The 14,372-nt window shown below is 42.8% G+C and overlaps 1 protein-coding gene across 2 annotated transcripts in view; it reads left to right on the top strand.

Moving 5' to 3' along the window:
• The window catches only part of EXOC3 (exocyst complex component 3), a 39,484-nt gene extending 35,162 nt beyond the window's left edge, over positions 1–4,322 (top strand). For both annotated transcript variants that reach the window (XM_077269617.1, XM_077269619.1), the window contains exons 10-13: positions 953–1,075; positions 1,181–1,342; positions 1,590–1,717; positions 1,804–4,322. In XM_077269617.1, the coding sequence (XP_077125732.1) occupies positions 953–1,075; positions 1,181–1,342; positions 1,590–1,717; positions 1,804–1,990 (600 nt within the window). In that variant the 3' untranslated portion in view covers positions 1,991–4,322. The remainder of the gene's footprint in view (positions 1–952; positions 1,076–1,180; positions 1,343–1,589; positions 1,718–1,803) is intronic.
• Positions 4,323–14,372: the final 10,050 nt, after the last annotated feature.

Below are 14,372 nucleotides of genomic sequence, written 5' to 3'. Positions count from 1 at the left end.
ATGCATCCTATGTGAACAGAGGCCACAGTGTACAGAGCCATCTAGGGCCCAGCCGCACCCTGGAAAAATAAACTGTGCACCAAAAACATAACAATGTATGCAAGGTATTGGTCGATATTATGGCCACAATATTTAAGCTGCCAACCCGTGTCAAGGGTCCTTACATATTGGCAGTCCTAATCTAAAAAAAACACCATAAGAGGAAAGACCTCCACTATTCTAGACAAAAAAACACCAGTATACAGGCAGAGATGCTTACCTGTTCAAGGCCTCCAACAATTGCACTAACGCCATGTAGCGGGCTCACCATAATGCATCCTGTGTGAACAGAGGCCACAGTGTTCAGAGCCATCTAGGGCCCAGCCGCACCCTGGAAAAATATACAGTGCACCAAAAACATAACAATATATGCAAGGTATGCAAGCCTATTAATGACGCCATGTAGCCATGTACAAAAAAAACACCAGTATACAGGGTGGCTGCATTATCGGTATTATTGCACCTGTGTATTTGCCATCTTAATTTGGGTCTCCTGCACCTTGGTTAGTGCAATTGTTGGAGGCCTTGAACAGGTAAGCATCTCTGCCTGTATACTGGTGTTTTTTTTGTTTAGAATAGTGGAGGTCTTTCCTCTTATGGTGTTTTTGCAGAATATAGTTGGCAACAATTGTCTTTTACACTCAGATCATTAGTTTAAGGGATAAATGATTAGTCCTAAATGACCAGACACTCTTTAGGCTGCATTTACAAGAGGTGCACTCCACTTAAGGAGTTAGGCGCATCTTACAAATGTTGTACGCCTCAGCAGTAATGTACTCCAGTCCTGGACTGGAGTACATTTCTGGCAAAAGTTACATTATCCAGATCACTGCTTACTGTTCTAGATTTCATGTGATGGCCGTTATAAACTGTGACCTCTGTGATCATCATTAATAATGATCTTATTCTTTAGCCTCATCTGAATGACCTGATGACTAGAAAATGGCTTGCTGGCTCTAATTCTGTGGACACCATATGTGTCACCATAGAAGACTATTTTAACGACTTTGCAAGGATTAAAACACATTACAAGCAGGTATGTGTAACTAAGATCTGGTAAATGTTTGTTTTATGTAGCCTCCAAAGTGTATTGTAACGTCTCAGAAAACATCAATACTGTTATCTTGTTCTGTTTTCCCAGAAAATGACCATTAAAGCCCACAAAAAAGTTGTGACAGAATATATCAAAGCAATAATGCAAAGACGGATTTGCTTCAAGAATGCAGAAGAACGCAAGGAGGGTGCAGAGCGCATGATTAAGGAAGCGGAGCAGTTTAAGTTTCTGTTTAAGCGTCTTACATCTGTAAGTGTCTCGATACCATTACATGCATGAGAGACTGCAGGCAAAGCAATCACACTTCAGAAAGGGTATATTGTGCCATCACCAGTATTGTGAGGGCTGCGACATGCCCTGCCAGGGTCAGTAAGGGAAAGTATCACTATTATTATTATTATTATTAGTAGAGTTGATGATGCATTAGCGCATGTGCAGACTGGGATGTAACGTCTGTGTTCAGAGCTGTTCACTAAACCACAGTCTTTGTGTGTAGGGCTTTGGTGAAGAGACGGATGGACTCTGTGATACCATCATTGATATTGCCGAGGTTATAAAGCTCACAGACCCTTCACTTCTGTACTTGGAAGTCTCCACTTTGGTGACTCGATACCCGGATCTCAGGTGATTTCCCAGAATTGGCTTGCTCGTGTCCCTTTCGTATTGGTATGAAATGAATGAAGTTTAACTTTCCCTTTTTTGTCTGGCAGGGATGATCACATAGCTGCTCTACTTGCAATGAGAGGCGACGCCAGCAGGGAGATGAAACAGACAATAATAGAAACCGTGGATCAGAATCAGAGTCAGAGGCAACAGGGTCAAAACTACACCCCAATATTTAAAGATATAATCGTGCCCAGCATGCCAACATTGACTGTGCCCAAACTTCTAAAGTAGTGATAACGTGCCCCTCGGTTCCACTTTATAACCAAGTCTTCATTCCTCAGTCTCCTGTCTGGTGGTTACGAACACCCATTGGTGTATTTTACAGCAGTGGAAACGCGCATGTTTTCTGACACCTAAAGTACCACTCCAGCATTTTGTTATTTCGCTATCCATTAGAGCTCAGTAATGTATGTTTAGTGCATGCATTGAAATGCCGTCATTGACGTCTGCCCTTTCCAGCACCGCACTGGTCCTCTCCTGGATCATGTGTTGTGACTAACGGGCTCACTACAGCATATGCTCTGTGACCGGAAGTCACTTTCTCAATGTAAGTCGGAGTCTCATATTAGGTAAGGATTGGAACTAAAGCGTTAAGATGTGAGCTGGACAGTCAGGATGGCACTCGCATGATGCAGGAGAGGGAACAGTACAGTGCTGAAAACGGCAGAAGGTGGCAATTAGTATCTTACTGCATGCACTGTACATACATGATGGCTAACAGATGGCGACAATAAAAAAAAAAAAAAAGAGACTTTAAAGACAAAAATACTGTTTCCCAAAAGTGCACCGATATCTGAGCTGATGATCGTTTTTTGGCCTGATAAATGAATGGAGCAGTACAGCCACGGTGCTAGATTACCCTAGCATTATTACAATGCTTTCACTATAGATATGAAGTCCGTTATCCCAAGCAGATCTCTAAGATTCGGTAATAATCTCTCCTACATTGAGTTATCTGTATGTTCAGTCCAATCTGATGAATATGAGGTGCAAGGCTTGGGAGCACTCTGTCGTATTGAATGTGACTCCTAGCTATTGCATCCAAGGAAAATAAAAATACAAAAACTTTTACTGTAAAGAAATGTTTTCTTCATAAACCATAACCTGTTTTTATTCAGAACTAGTTCTTATCTACAGCTTTATCCTGCATGTAAAGTAAACCACAAGCAAATACCTTATTACCCACTGAAATCCAAATAAAAACCTTGATAATACCAGGCATGAAACCCACTCCTAGTAGGGGCAGGAATAGGTATAATGCTGATCTGGAACAGATAAATACTAGTGAATATTCTACTGGAGCTCCGTTGGTCTCTGGTTTAAGAGGATTTTGTGTTTTCGTTGGATTCTATTTAAGACTCGCAGGAAAAATATTGTGGCACACTCCATAATAAGCTATATGTACTGAATTGTTTAAGCTTAGAAGCTCCTGCCAAAGACTAGGCCTTTAAGACGTCATATACTGTAAATGACTATCCCATATGTCGTGTCCACTGAGATCTTAACATAAACCTTATGTAAAAGACATATTGTAATCCCAGACTTAAAGGTACAATACAGAACTGCTGAGCAATGTCGTCTCGCACAAGAGCAGAAGTTGAAACCTATATTTACAATTTATATACTTCTACCAACAAAAAGACAGAAGCGTGAATGGCCATAATTACCTACTAGGCTGGTAAATCAAAGGAACTTCAGAATTAAAGGGGTTGTCCACTACTAGGACAACCCCTTCTCATACCTCGCACTTGGCCCCAATGAAAAAAAAAAAAAGCCTGTGCCAGCGCCGTCCCCATGGTGTTAGCACTTGTGCTCTCGTGCCGGCACAGCATAGGAGGCGAGTATAGGCTTTTTCTATTTTATCGGGGCCAAGCATGGGGTAATGGACAAGGAGTTGTCCAAGTAGTGGCCAACTTCATAAGTATGGATGATGCATTGTAGGATGCACAACAAGAGCTGAATGAAGCAGAATGGCTGACGGCTCCTTTTTCCCAGTCCTGAAACACTCCAATGATAACCGGGTGTTTAGCGCTAGAAATTCAATCTGTTAGTTCGGATGTATGGATTTCCCATTTAGAGAGGTGGCACTTTCCTTCCCTCACATGGCATGCTAGAAGTCGGAGTCCTGGAGTTTGCAAAAAGCACCATAATCTCAAGGTTCGGACATCTGCTGAAGCTCTGGTTTAATTGTCTTTTATATGTGGATTAGACTTCACGTGTGGGAGGAATTGCTTTTTTAAGAGAAAAATCATTGAAAGACCCTGTTTAGCTATCGTCAACAGATGACAGGCTTGAAGCTCACTATGACCCATGTTATTATAACTAGAGATGACCACCAGTCCTGGACTATGACTTAATGTTTTTATTGCAGTAGTTTATAGAGGTGGGGGGCGGTATTGTGCAAATTGTACATTTTCTGATTTTAGTTAGTAAACCGCAACTTTTTGTGCACGTGTTGTGCATTCGGTGTCGGCACTTTTCTTGTTCGTTTTGCATGTATTAACATTAGCAAATGTCTAAAAATATATTTAGAAAACTGCAATAAATTTTAACTAGGAAACTACTGCACGTTCGGATTGTCATTTGGTACCACTTTATCAACCAGCTAACACTTATTTCTTGTGTTTATAGGACACATGTATATTTTTAGTTTCCATAAGCTGTTATATTGATTTGACACCTTCATCTAAACTTGCAGTATAAATATGCTATTCAAAATTTTTTTGTTCTATTGGGCAAAATGAAAATACCTATCATATAATTATTTATGTAGCTATTAAAATGTTTCTGATCATTAAGTTTTATTGCCAAGAAGAAACTGTTTGAAGGGTATGTAACAATAAAATCCATGCAGCAAAATTCTATTTCTTTTTAAACTTCATAAATTAAGGTTTCCTTTATATACAAAATATAATAGTCAAGCTCCACTTTGCTCAAAATCCATTTTATTGAATGAGGTGCATTAATATCCCTCTTAGAAGATAAATAGTCCAATGACCAGTATGATATATACAAATCTTCCCTCCTAAACAAAATAGAAAAATATAAAATCTTCAAATTCCCTGAGTTTTCCGGAGTATTTTCTAGTATGTTTGTTGCACTATTTCTAAAAGTATTTTCAGGCTACAACAAAAAGACTTGGAAGTGAAAACAGCATAAATAGTGAAGAACATAAAGATATTATTGGAATTTTGTCACTAGAGACATTAACAATTATCAGAATCAGAACAAATTGTACATAAAATGAGGGTCAAGCACAAAATAGATGAGGATCATATAGAAAAACGTGCTATAAAGACCAGTAAAAGAAGCGTAATAGAATAAAAACAAAACTGTATTAGAAATACCGGTAATTAGAAAGTGATAGCTGTTTATTATTATCATCTAGATATATATATACACACTGAGTCAGGTAATGGCGCACGATAGAATAAAAAAGTACACTGAACCCCTGAAATAATAGGCTCATAAAGAAGTAATATTGCAAAAATGACCACAAAGATTCCTTTAAAAAAAAAAAAAAAACTCAATCAAATTCAAGTATACAAGTTAATAGCCGCACCTTTATAGTACATAATGGATAGCATATATCAATTATAAATAATGATACAGAGGTGAAGACATACCAGTGTATAATATAAATAAATAATAAGGTGCTAAAGTGCATAATGGCCATGATTATAAGAACAATGTGCTAGTAGGAAAGATAAAGTGCATGATCAAAGAGCATCAGGATCAGGGACCTGGCAGCACGTTTACTCTTGAGGTAAAAATACCCTTCTTATACTTCCTGATGCTCTTTGATCATGCACCTTATCTTTCCCACTAGCACATTGTGCTTATAATCCTGGCTTATGCACTTTATCACCTTATTATTTATTTATATTATACCCTGGTATGTCTTCACCTCTGTATCATCTTAATATATACTTACCTTGTAATGTCTTCACATCCTGTTCCGTCCGGATCCCAGAATTCCAAGCGGCGGAAGTTCACTGACCTCCATATTGGGACAACCAAGTGATCGGTGTCTCCATATGGAAACTGCTGGTGGTACCAGCCTCTTGCGCGTCGCACCACACACACGGTATAAACCGTACGTACCACACACTGTATACACCGTACGCAGCCTCTTGCGCGGTACCACCAGCAGAACACCGTCGCAAACATGCCGCCACCGGGATCAGCCGAATGATTCACTGACCCCCACCATTTTTGTACAGGAGGAGCGCATGCACAGTTTTAACCCCCTTAACCCCCAAGGGTGGTTTGCATGTTAGTGACCAGGCTAATTTTTACAATTCTGACCACTGTCCCTTTAAGGGTATGTGTCCACGTTCAGGAAACGCTGCGTTTTTGGCACAGCGCTGAGCCACAGCGTTAAAAACGCAGCGTCCAGATGTTACAGCATAGTGGAGGGGATTTAATGAAATCCCGTCTCCACTGTGCATTAAAAAACGCATGCGTTTTTCCCGCAAAAACGCACATGCGGTGCGTTTTTTCAGAACGCAGCATGTTGCTATAATGATTAAAACATATATAGCAGCAATTAATGCTAGAACGTACTGTTCCAAGACAATCTGACTATCATAAATTTGAGCAAAACAGCGTAGCCAGCCACTAACTAGATAAAACTTAGCTTTTAATATGTATACCTAAAAGAAAAAACTTTTAAAAACACTCAATAATATTAGTGCTCATGATTAACAGTGCATTAAATAAATGGCACAATCTCACCCAATTGTCGCTCCTTGATCTGCTGAAGATTCCTGTAATCTCAGGATCCGTAAGATTTTTACAATATGGGGAGCAAGAGATACATGGGGGGCGGGGGGGAACCACTAGGGCCTACTCTCCCTGTCGTGCCCTGTGCAAAAGACTCCCGCCCTTACAAGGGCAGTACCCAAGTATGAGTCTAGACTGCTTTACCCCTACACTGAGGGACTTGATACCAGATGAGGTTAGATCTGCCACTGCAGAATACCCACTTTTAACCTGGACAACTTCCCCTGATGAACCCCCTAAACAGGGGAGGAAACGCGTTGGGAAGAGAAAGGGAGACAATTTTCCAGGGTGGCTACATTTGTCAAGGGCATCACAAAAACAGACTCATACTTGGGTACTGCCCTTGTAAGGGCGGGAGTCTTTTGCACAGGGCACGACAGGGAGAGTAGGCCCTAGTGGTTCCCCCCCCCCCGCCCCCCATGTATCTCTAGCTCCCCATATTGTAAAAATCTTACAGATCCTGAGATTACAGGAATCTTCAGCAGATCAAGGAGCGACAATTGGGTGAGATTGTGCCATTTATTTAATGCACTGTTAATCATGAGCACTAATATTATTGAGTGTTTTTAAAAGTTTTTTTCTTTTAGTTATACATATTAAAAGCTAAGTTGTATCTAGTTAGTGGCTGGCTACGCTGTTTTGCTCAATGAGCAAAACACGCAGGAACACCGCAGGTGACCTGCCAGTGACCTCAGGTGCATTTTTGGTCAGGATTTTACCTGCATAAAATCCTGACCAAAGCCTGAAGCAAACCTGAACGTGGACACATACCCTAAGAGGTTATAACTCTGGAATGCTTGCATGGATCCCGGAGATTCTGACACTGTTTTCTCGTGACATATTGTATTTCATGATAGAGGTAAAATTTCTTTACTACGACTTGTGTTTATTTGTGAAAAAAAATGGAAATTTGGTGAAAATTGTTGAAAATTTAGCAATTTTCCAATTTTGAATTTTCATGCTCTTAAATCAGAGATATGTCACACAAAATACATAAGTAACATTTCCCACATGTCTACTTTACATCAGCACAATTTTGGAACCACAATTTTTTTTTTTGTTAGGTAGTTATAAGGGTTAAAAGTTGACCAGCAATTTCTCATTTTTACAACACCATTTTTTTTTTTTTTTTTTTTAGGGACCACATCACATTTGAAGTCACTTTGAGGGGTCTATATGATAGAAAATACCCAAAAGTGAAACCATTCTAAAAACTGCACCCCTCAAGGTGCTCAAAACCACATTCAAGAAGTTTATTAACCCTTCAAGTGCATCACATGAATTTTTGGAATGTTTAAAAAAAAAAAAATGAAAACTTTTTTTTTTAAATTTACTTCAGATCCATTTTTTGTTTTATTTTACCAAGGGTAACAGGAGAATCCTGGACCCTAAAAGTTGTTGTATAATTTGTCCTGAGTACGCTGATACCCCATATGTGGGGGTAAACCACTGTTTGGGTGCATGGCAGAGCTCGGAAGGGAAGAAGCACTGTTAGACTTTTCAATGCAAAATTGGCTGGAATTGAGATGGGACGCCATGTTGCGTTTGGAGAGCCCCTGATGTGCCTAAACAGTGGAAATCCCCCACAAGTGACATCATTTTGGAAACTAGACCCCCCAAGGAATTTATCTAGATGTGTGGTGAGCACTTTTAACCCCCAAGTGCTTCACAGAAGTTTATAATGTAGAGCCGTAAAAATAAAAAATCATATTTTTTCACAACAATGATCTTTTCGCCTCAATTTTTTTATTTTCACAAGGGTAACAGGAGAAATTGGACTCCAAAAGATGTTGTGCAATTTGTCCTGAGTACGCTGATACCCCATATGTGGATGTGGAAGAAAACTGTTTGGGCACATGTCGGGCTTGGAAGGGAAGTAGTGGTGTTTTGGAATGCAAACTTTGATGGAATGGTCTGCGGGCATCATGTTGTGTTTGCAAAGCCCCTGATGTGCCTAAACAGTAGAACCCCCCACAAGTGACCCCATTTGGAAACTAGAACCCCAAGGAACTTATCTAGATGTTGTGAGAACTTTGAACCCCCAAGTGTTTCACTAAAGCCTATAACGCAGAGCCGTGAAAATAAAAAATAAAAAATTCCCCAAAAATGATTTTTTTTTTTTAGCCCCCAAATTTTATTTTCCCAAAGGTAACAGGAGCAATTGGACCACAAAAGTTGTTGTCCAATTTGTCCTTGAGTACACTGATACACCATACGTGGGGGAAACCACTGTTTGGGCGCACGGCAGAGCTCAGAAGGGAAGGAGCACTGTTTAACTTTTTCAACACAGAATTGGTTGGAATTGAGATTGGATGCCATGTCCCGTTTGGATAGCCCCTCGTGCCTAAACAGTGGAAACCCCCCCCAATTCTAACTCCAACACCCCTAATCCCAACTGTAAACGTAATCCATGCTGCACATGGCCCCATAAGATGCTGCATACAGATATTTGCCTCATATAATGCTGCACATGGCCCCATACAGATATTTGCCCCACATAATGCTGCACATGGCCCCATAAGATGCTCCATACAGATATTTGCCCCATATAATGCAGCACATGGCCCCATAGATATTTGCCCCATATAATGCTGTACATGGCCCCGTAAAATGCTCCATACAGATATTTGCCCCATATAACGCTGAACATGGCCCCATAAGATGCTCCATACAGATAATTGCCCCATATAATGCTGCACATGGCCCCATAAGATGCTCCATACAGATAATTGCCCCATATAATGCTGCACATGGCGCCATAACATGCTCCATACAGATCATTGCCCCCATATAACGCTGCACATGGCCCCATAAGATGCTCCATACAGACATTTGCCCCATATGCTGTTGCTGCGATTAAAAAAAAATAAATCACACCTCTCAGGCCCCCGGCACTTGCGATATTCACCTGCTCCCCGTTTCACTGCCGACCGCTGCTGTGTCTTCCAAGTCCTCTGCACTGACGTTCAGGCAGAGGGCGGTGCACACTAATCGCGTCATCGCGCCCTCTGACCTGAGCGTCATTAGGGAAGACGCAGCAGCGCCGACGGTGGATCGGGGAGGTGAATATCGCGTACTGCGTTATACTCACCTGCTCCTGGCGTGGTCCCTGCACGTCTTCCCCGGCGCCGGCAGCTTCTTCCTGTAGTGAGCGGTCACATGGTACCGCTCATTACAGTAATGAATATGCGGCTCCACCCCTATGGGAGTCCATATTCATTACTGTAATGAGCGGTACCATGTGACCGCTCACTACAGGAAGAAGCTGTCAGCGCCCGGAGAATCAGGGACATGCAGGGACCGCGCCAGGAGCAGGTGAATATAATTACACAGCTGCTGCTCCCCCTCCCCTGCCGACCCCTGGGTATGACTCGAGTATAAGCCGAGAGGGGCACTTTCAGCCTAAAAAAAATGGGCTGAAGTTCTCGGCTTATACTCGAGTATATACGTTATATCTTTTTTTATTTTTCTGGTGATGACGTTTTTAGCGGTACCGTTTATTTATATCCGTCTTTTTGATTGCATGTTATTCCACTTTTTGTTCGGCGATATGATGATAAAGCATTGTTTTTTGCCTCGTTTTTTATTTTATTCTTTTTACGGTGTTCACTGAAGGGGTTAACTAGTGGGACAGTTTTATAGGTCGGGTCGTTACGGATGCGGTGATACTAAATGTGTACTTTTATTGGTTTTTGTTATTTACATATATATATATTTTTCCAAACAATATATTTCTATTTTTTTTCTTTTTAAAATATTTTAACACGTTAATTTTTTTTTTTTTCACTTTTTTACATCATCCAGAGTGGGACATGACTAAAGTCAGATCGCTGATCAGCGATCTGACAGGCATTGAAGGGGGCTTTCTGGCTCCTGCTCTTAGCAGGCACTGACAAGCCAGCTCCCTGCAGGACCCTAGGGCCCTCTTGGATCCGGGGGCCTGCAGGAAGGAGACCCTTGGAACAATGAGATCACATCGTGTTGTTTTGAGGGTCTCGGGGAAGCACGCAGGTAGTCCCCTCCCTGCGCGATGCTTCCCTATGCCACCGGAATGCTGCGATCTTGTTTGATCGCAGTGTTCCGGGGGTTAAAGTGCCGGGAGTGGTCCGTAACCGCTCCTGGCACATAGTGCCGTGTCAGCTGTGAATATATATGTTGAGGGGGCACCACGGCCTATAAAGTGGGATCACCCTGACCTATAGCATATGCATAACCAAAGGACACAAGAGAAAAAATAAAGGTCATACAAATGGGGATCACCGCAACAAGGATTCAGCTAGGATATATACAATTTTTATTAGTACACTACAGTACACATGAAAACAGGTAATAAAGTGAACACACACTTAAAAACAATTAAAAAAGGCAACATTCTTGTCCCTTGTAACTTCAGCCCGAAATAGGGCTAACACCTGCGCCCAAGACCATAGGTCAATACCTAATAAGGCAATACCTATGTGGACATCACCACAAAAATACACACGGTTCAATGAAACAAGCTTGTTATATATATATATAGAAGACTGAGTGAAGGGCAACTTTACCAAAGTATCACATAATACAATGAATACAATAACCAATGCAGCCGTAGAAGACTGCCCCTAAATAAAAACAAGTCCCTGTCCGGCATAGCACAAGAGCAATAATGCTAACTTGCATCACCACAAGGGGTTAAATGCAAGTGAAATACCACGGAGCCCTGAACCCAGCCCTGCAAATACAATACCATGGGCTAAAAGTGTGTAACTGGTCAACCGTGTCAGCTGTGATAATCAGATGACACCCGGCTGCGATCGGCCGCGCTCCCCCCGTGAGCACGGCGATTGTGTATGACGTACTATCTCGTCCATGGGAATTAAGTTCCAGGTCACTTGGACGAGATAGTACGTCCGATGGCAGAAAGGGGTTAATGTGATCGCCTCTATCTGTCTGCACAAAGATGGCAGCAGTCTGATTTACTGCACCTGTGCGAATTCCACACAGGCGCAGTGAATCATTTGGCTGATCCTGGCAGCAGATGTGCGACGTGTCTACAGGCAGAGGAAGCCGGTCACACGAACAAAAGTTCATTTTAAAGGGAACCTGTCACCCCCAAAATCGAATGTGAGCTAAGCCCACCGGCATTAGGGGCTTATCTACAGCATTCTGTAATGCTGTAGATAAGCCCCCGATGTATCCTAAAAGATGAGAAAAAGGTTAGATTATACTCACCTGGGCGGTCCGATCTGGTGGGTGTCACGGTCCGGGGCCTCCCATCTTCATAGGATGACGTCCTCTTCTTGTCTTCACGCTGCAGCTCCGGCGCAGGCGTTCTTTTTGTCTGCCCTGTTGAGGGCAAAGTACTGCAGTGCGCAGGCGCCGTGAAAGGTCAGAGGCCCGGCGCCTGCGCACTGCAGTACTTTGCTCTGCCCTCAAGAGGGCAAAGTACGCCTGCGCAGGAGCCGCAGTGTGAAGACCAGAAGAGGACGTCATCATAAGAAGATGGGAGGTGCCGGACTGGGACCGCCCCTGGGTGAGTATAATCTAACCTATTTTTCTTATCTTTTAGGATACATCGGGGGCTTATCTACAGCATTACAGAATGCTGTAGATAAGCCCCTGATGCCGGTGGGCTTAGCTCACCTTCGATTTTGGGGGTGACAGGTTCCCTTTAATGTCTGTGTTTGAATGTATAAGGAGCATACCACATCTCCTGGGCAGGGGAGACAAAACTGCCATTACAGTAGGGGATCACAGAGGATTTCTTTTGTCAGGTAAAATACACTGCTCAAAAAACTAAAGGGAACACTTACAAGTAAATAAAACTTCTGTGAAATCAAACTGTCCACTTAGGAAGCAACACTGTTTGACAAGCAATTTCACATGCTGTTGTGCTAATGGAATAGAAAACAGATGGAAATTATTGGCAATTATCAAGACACACTCAATAAAGGAGTGGTTCTTCAGGTGGGGACCACAGACCACATCTCAGTACCAATGCTTTCTGGCTGATGTTTTGGTCACTTTTGAATGTTGGTTGTGCTTTCTCACTCGTGGTAGCATGAGACGGACTCTACAACCCACACAAGTGGCTCAGGTAGTGCAGCTCATCCAGGATGGCACATCAATGCAAGCTGTTGCAAGGTTTGCTGTGTCTGTCAGCGTAGTATCCACAGGCTGGAGGCGCTACCAGGAGACAGGCCAGTACACCAGGAGATGTGGAGGGGGCCGTAGGAGGGCAACAACCCAGCAGCAGAACCGTTGCTTCAGCCTTTGTGCAAGGAGGAACAGGAGGAGCACTGCCAGAGCCCTGCAAAATTACCTCCAGAAGGCCACAAATGTGAATGTGTCTGCACAAACGGTTAGAAACTGACTCCATGAGGATGGTCTGAGTGCCCGACGTCCACAGATGGGGGTTGTGCTCCCAGTCCAACACCGTGCAGGATGCTTGGCATCTGCCACAGAACACCAGGATTGGCAAATTCGCCACTGGCACCCTGTGCTCTTCACTGATGAAAGCAGGGTCACACTGAGCACGTGACAGAGTCTGGAGATGCTGTGAAGAGCGATCTGCTGCCTGCAACATGCTTCAGCATGACCGGTTTGGCAATGGGTCAGTACTGGTGTGGGGTGGCATTTCTTTGGAGGGCCGCACAGCCCTCCATGAGCTCAAAAGAGGTAGCCTGACTGCCATTAGGTACCGAGATGAGATCCTCAGACCCCTTGTTAGACCATATGCTGGTGCAGTTGGCGCTGGGTTCCTCCTAATGCAGGACAAGGCCAGACCTCATGTGGCTGAAGTGTCAGCAGTTCCTGCAAGATGAGGGCATTGAAGCTATGGACTGAATCTGATTTAACACATCTGGGACATCATGTCTCGCACCATCGTCACGTTACACCTCAGACTGTCAAGGAGTTGGCAGATGCTTTAGTCCTGTGATGATATAGAAAATGTTCAGCACAGCCTAAAAGAGGAGGTGCATAGATATAGGTTCCCAAACTTTAATACAGTTTTCAGTGGATACCACGTGGCTCTCGTGTCTCTTCCTCTCCCACTAGCCGGACTGACCTACCATTCAAAACTGTTTTCAGTGCAATTTTTCCAGTAAAACTTACATTTTGATGCGAATGCGTTAATTCCTATCGGGGTTCCACTATATATACCATTCATGCTACATTTAGCACACTGATGAAGGTCCATTGCAGACCGAAACGTTTGTGGGTACTGTATGTATATTAAATACCCCCTTTTTTGCATCACGTTGGAGTGTGCTAGTTGTAACTATTCCATGCTTTAGTCCAGGTCTGGGAGGAGATCATCCGCCGCCTCATCAGGAGCGTGTCCAGGCGTTGTAGGTAGGTCATACAGACACGTGGAGGCCACGCACACTACTGAGCGTCATTTCCTTGTCTTGAGGCATTTCTATTGAAGTTGGATCAGCCTGTAACTTCATTTTCCACTTTGATTTTGAGCATCATTCCAACTCCAGCCCTCTGTGGGATATTCGTTGTGATTTACGTTGATAATTTTTAGGTTTTATTGTTCTCAACACATTCCACTATATAATGAATAAAGATTTGCAACTAGAATATTTCATTCAGTGATATCTAGGATGTGGGATTTTAGTGTTCCCTTTATTTTTTTTGAGCAGTGTATTTCACAGACTGTTTTTAAACAATATTTTACCTCACAAAATTTATCCTTTGCGATCTCCTGCTGTAATGTCAGTATGGTCTTTGAGGGGAGAACACAGCACAGGAAAGCGAGACAGCAGATAAGGGGGATCGCACGTGGGGTAGACAGGTCAAAGAAGAGAGCACAGACAGGAGAAGTCAGCACATGGGGAAA

This window comes from Ranitomeya variabilis, chromosome 6 (genome assembly GCF_051348905.1).
Source record: "Ranitomeya variabilis isolate aRanVar5 chromosome 6, aRanVar5.hap1, whole genome shotgun sequence".
NCBI lineage: Eukaryota > Metazoa > Chordata > Amphibia > Anura > Dendrobatidae > Ranitomeya > Ranitomeya variabilis.
Note: the sequence above shows the minus strand (reverse complement) of the source record. Positions and strands in the feature narration are given on the sequence as shown.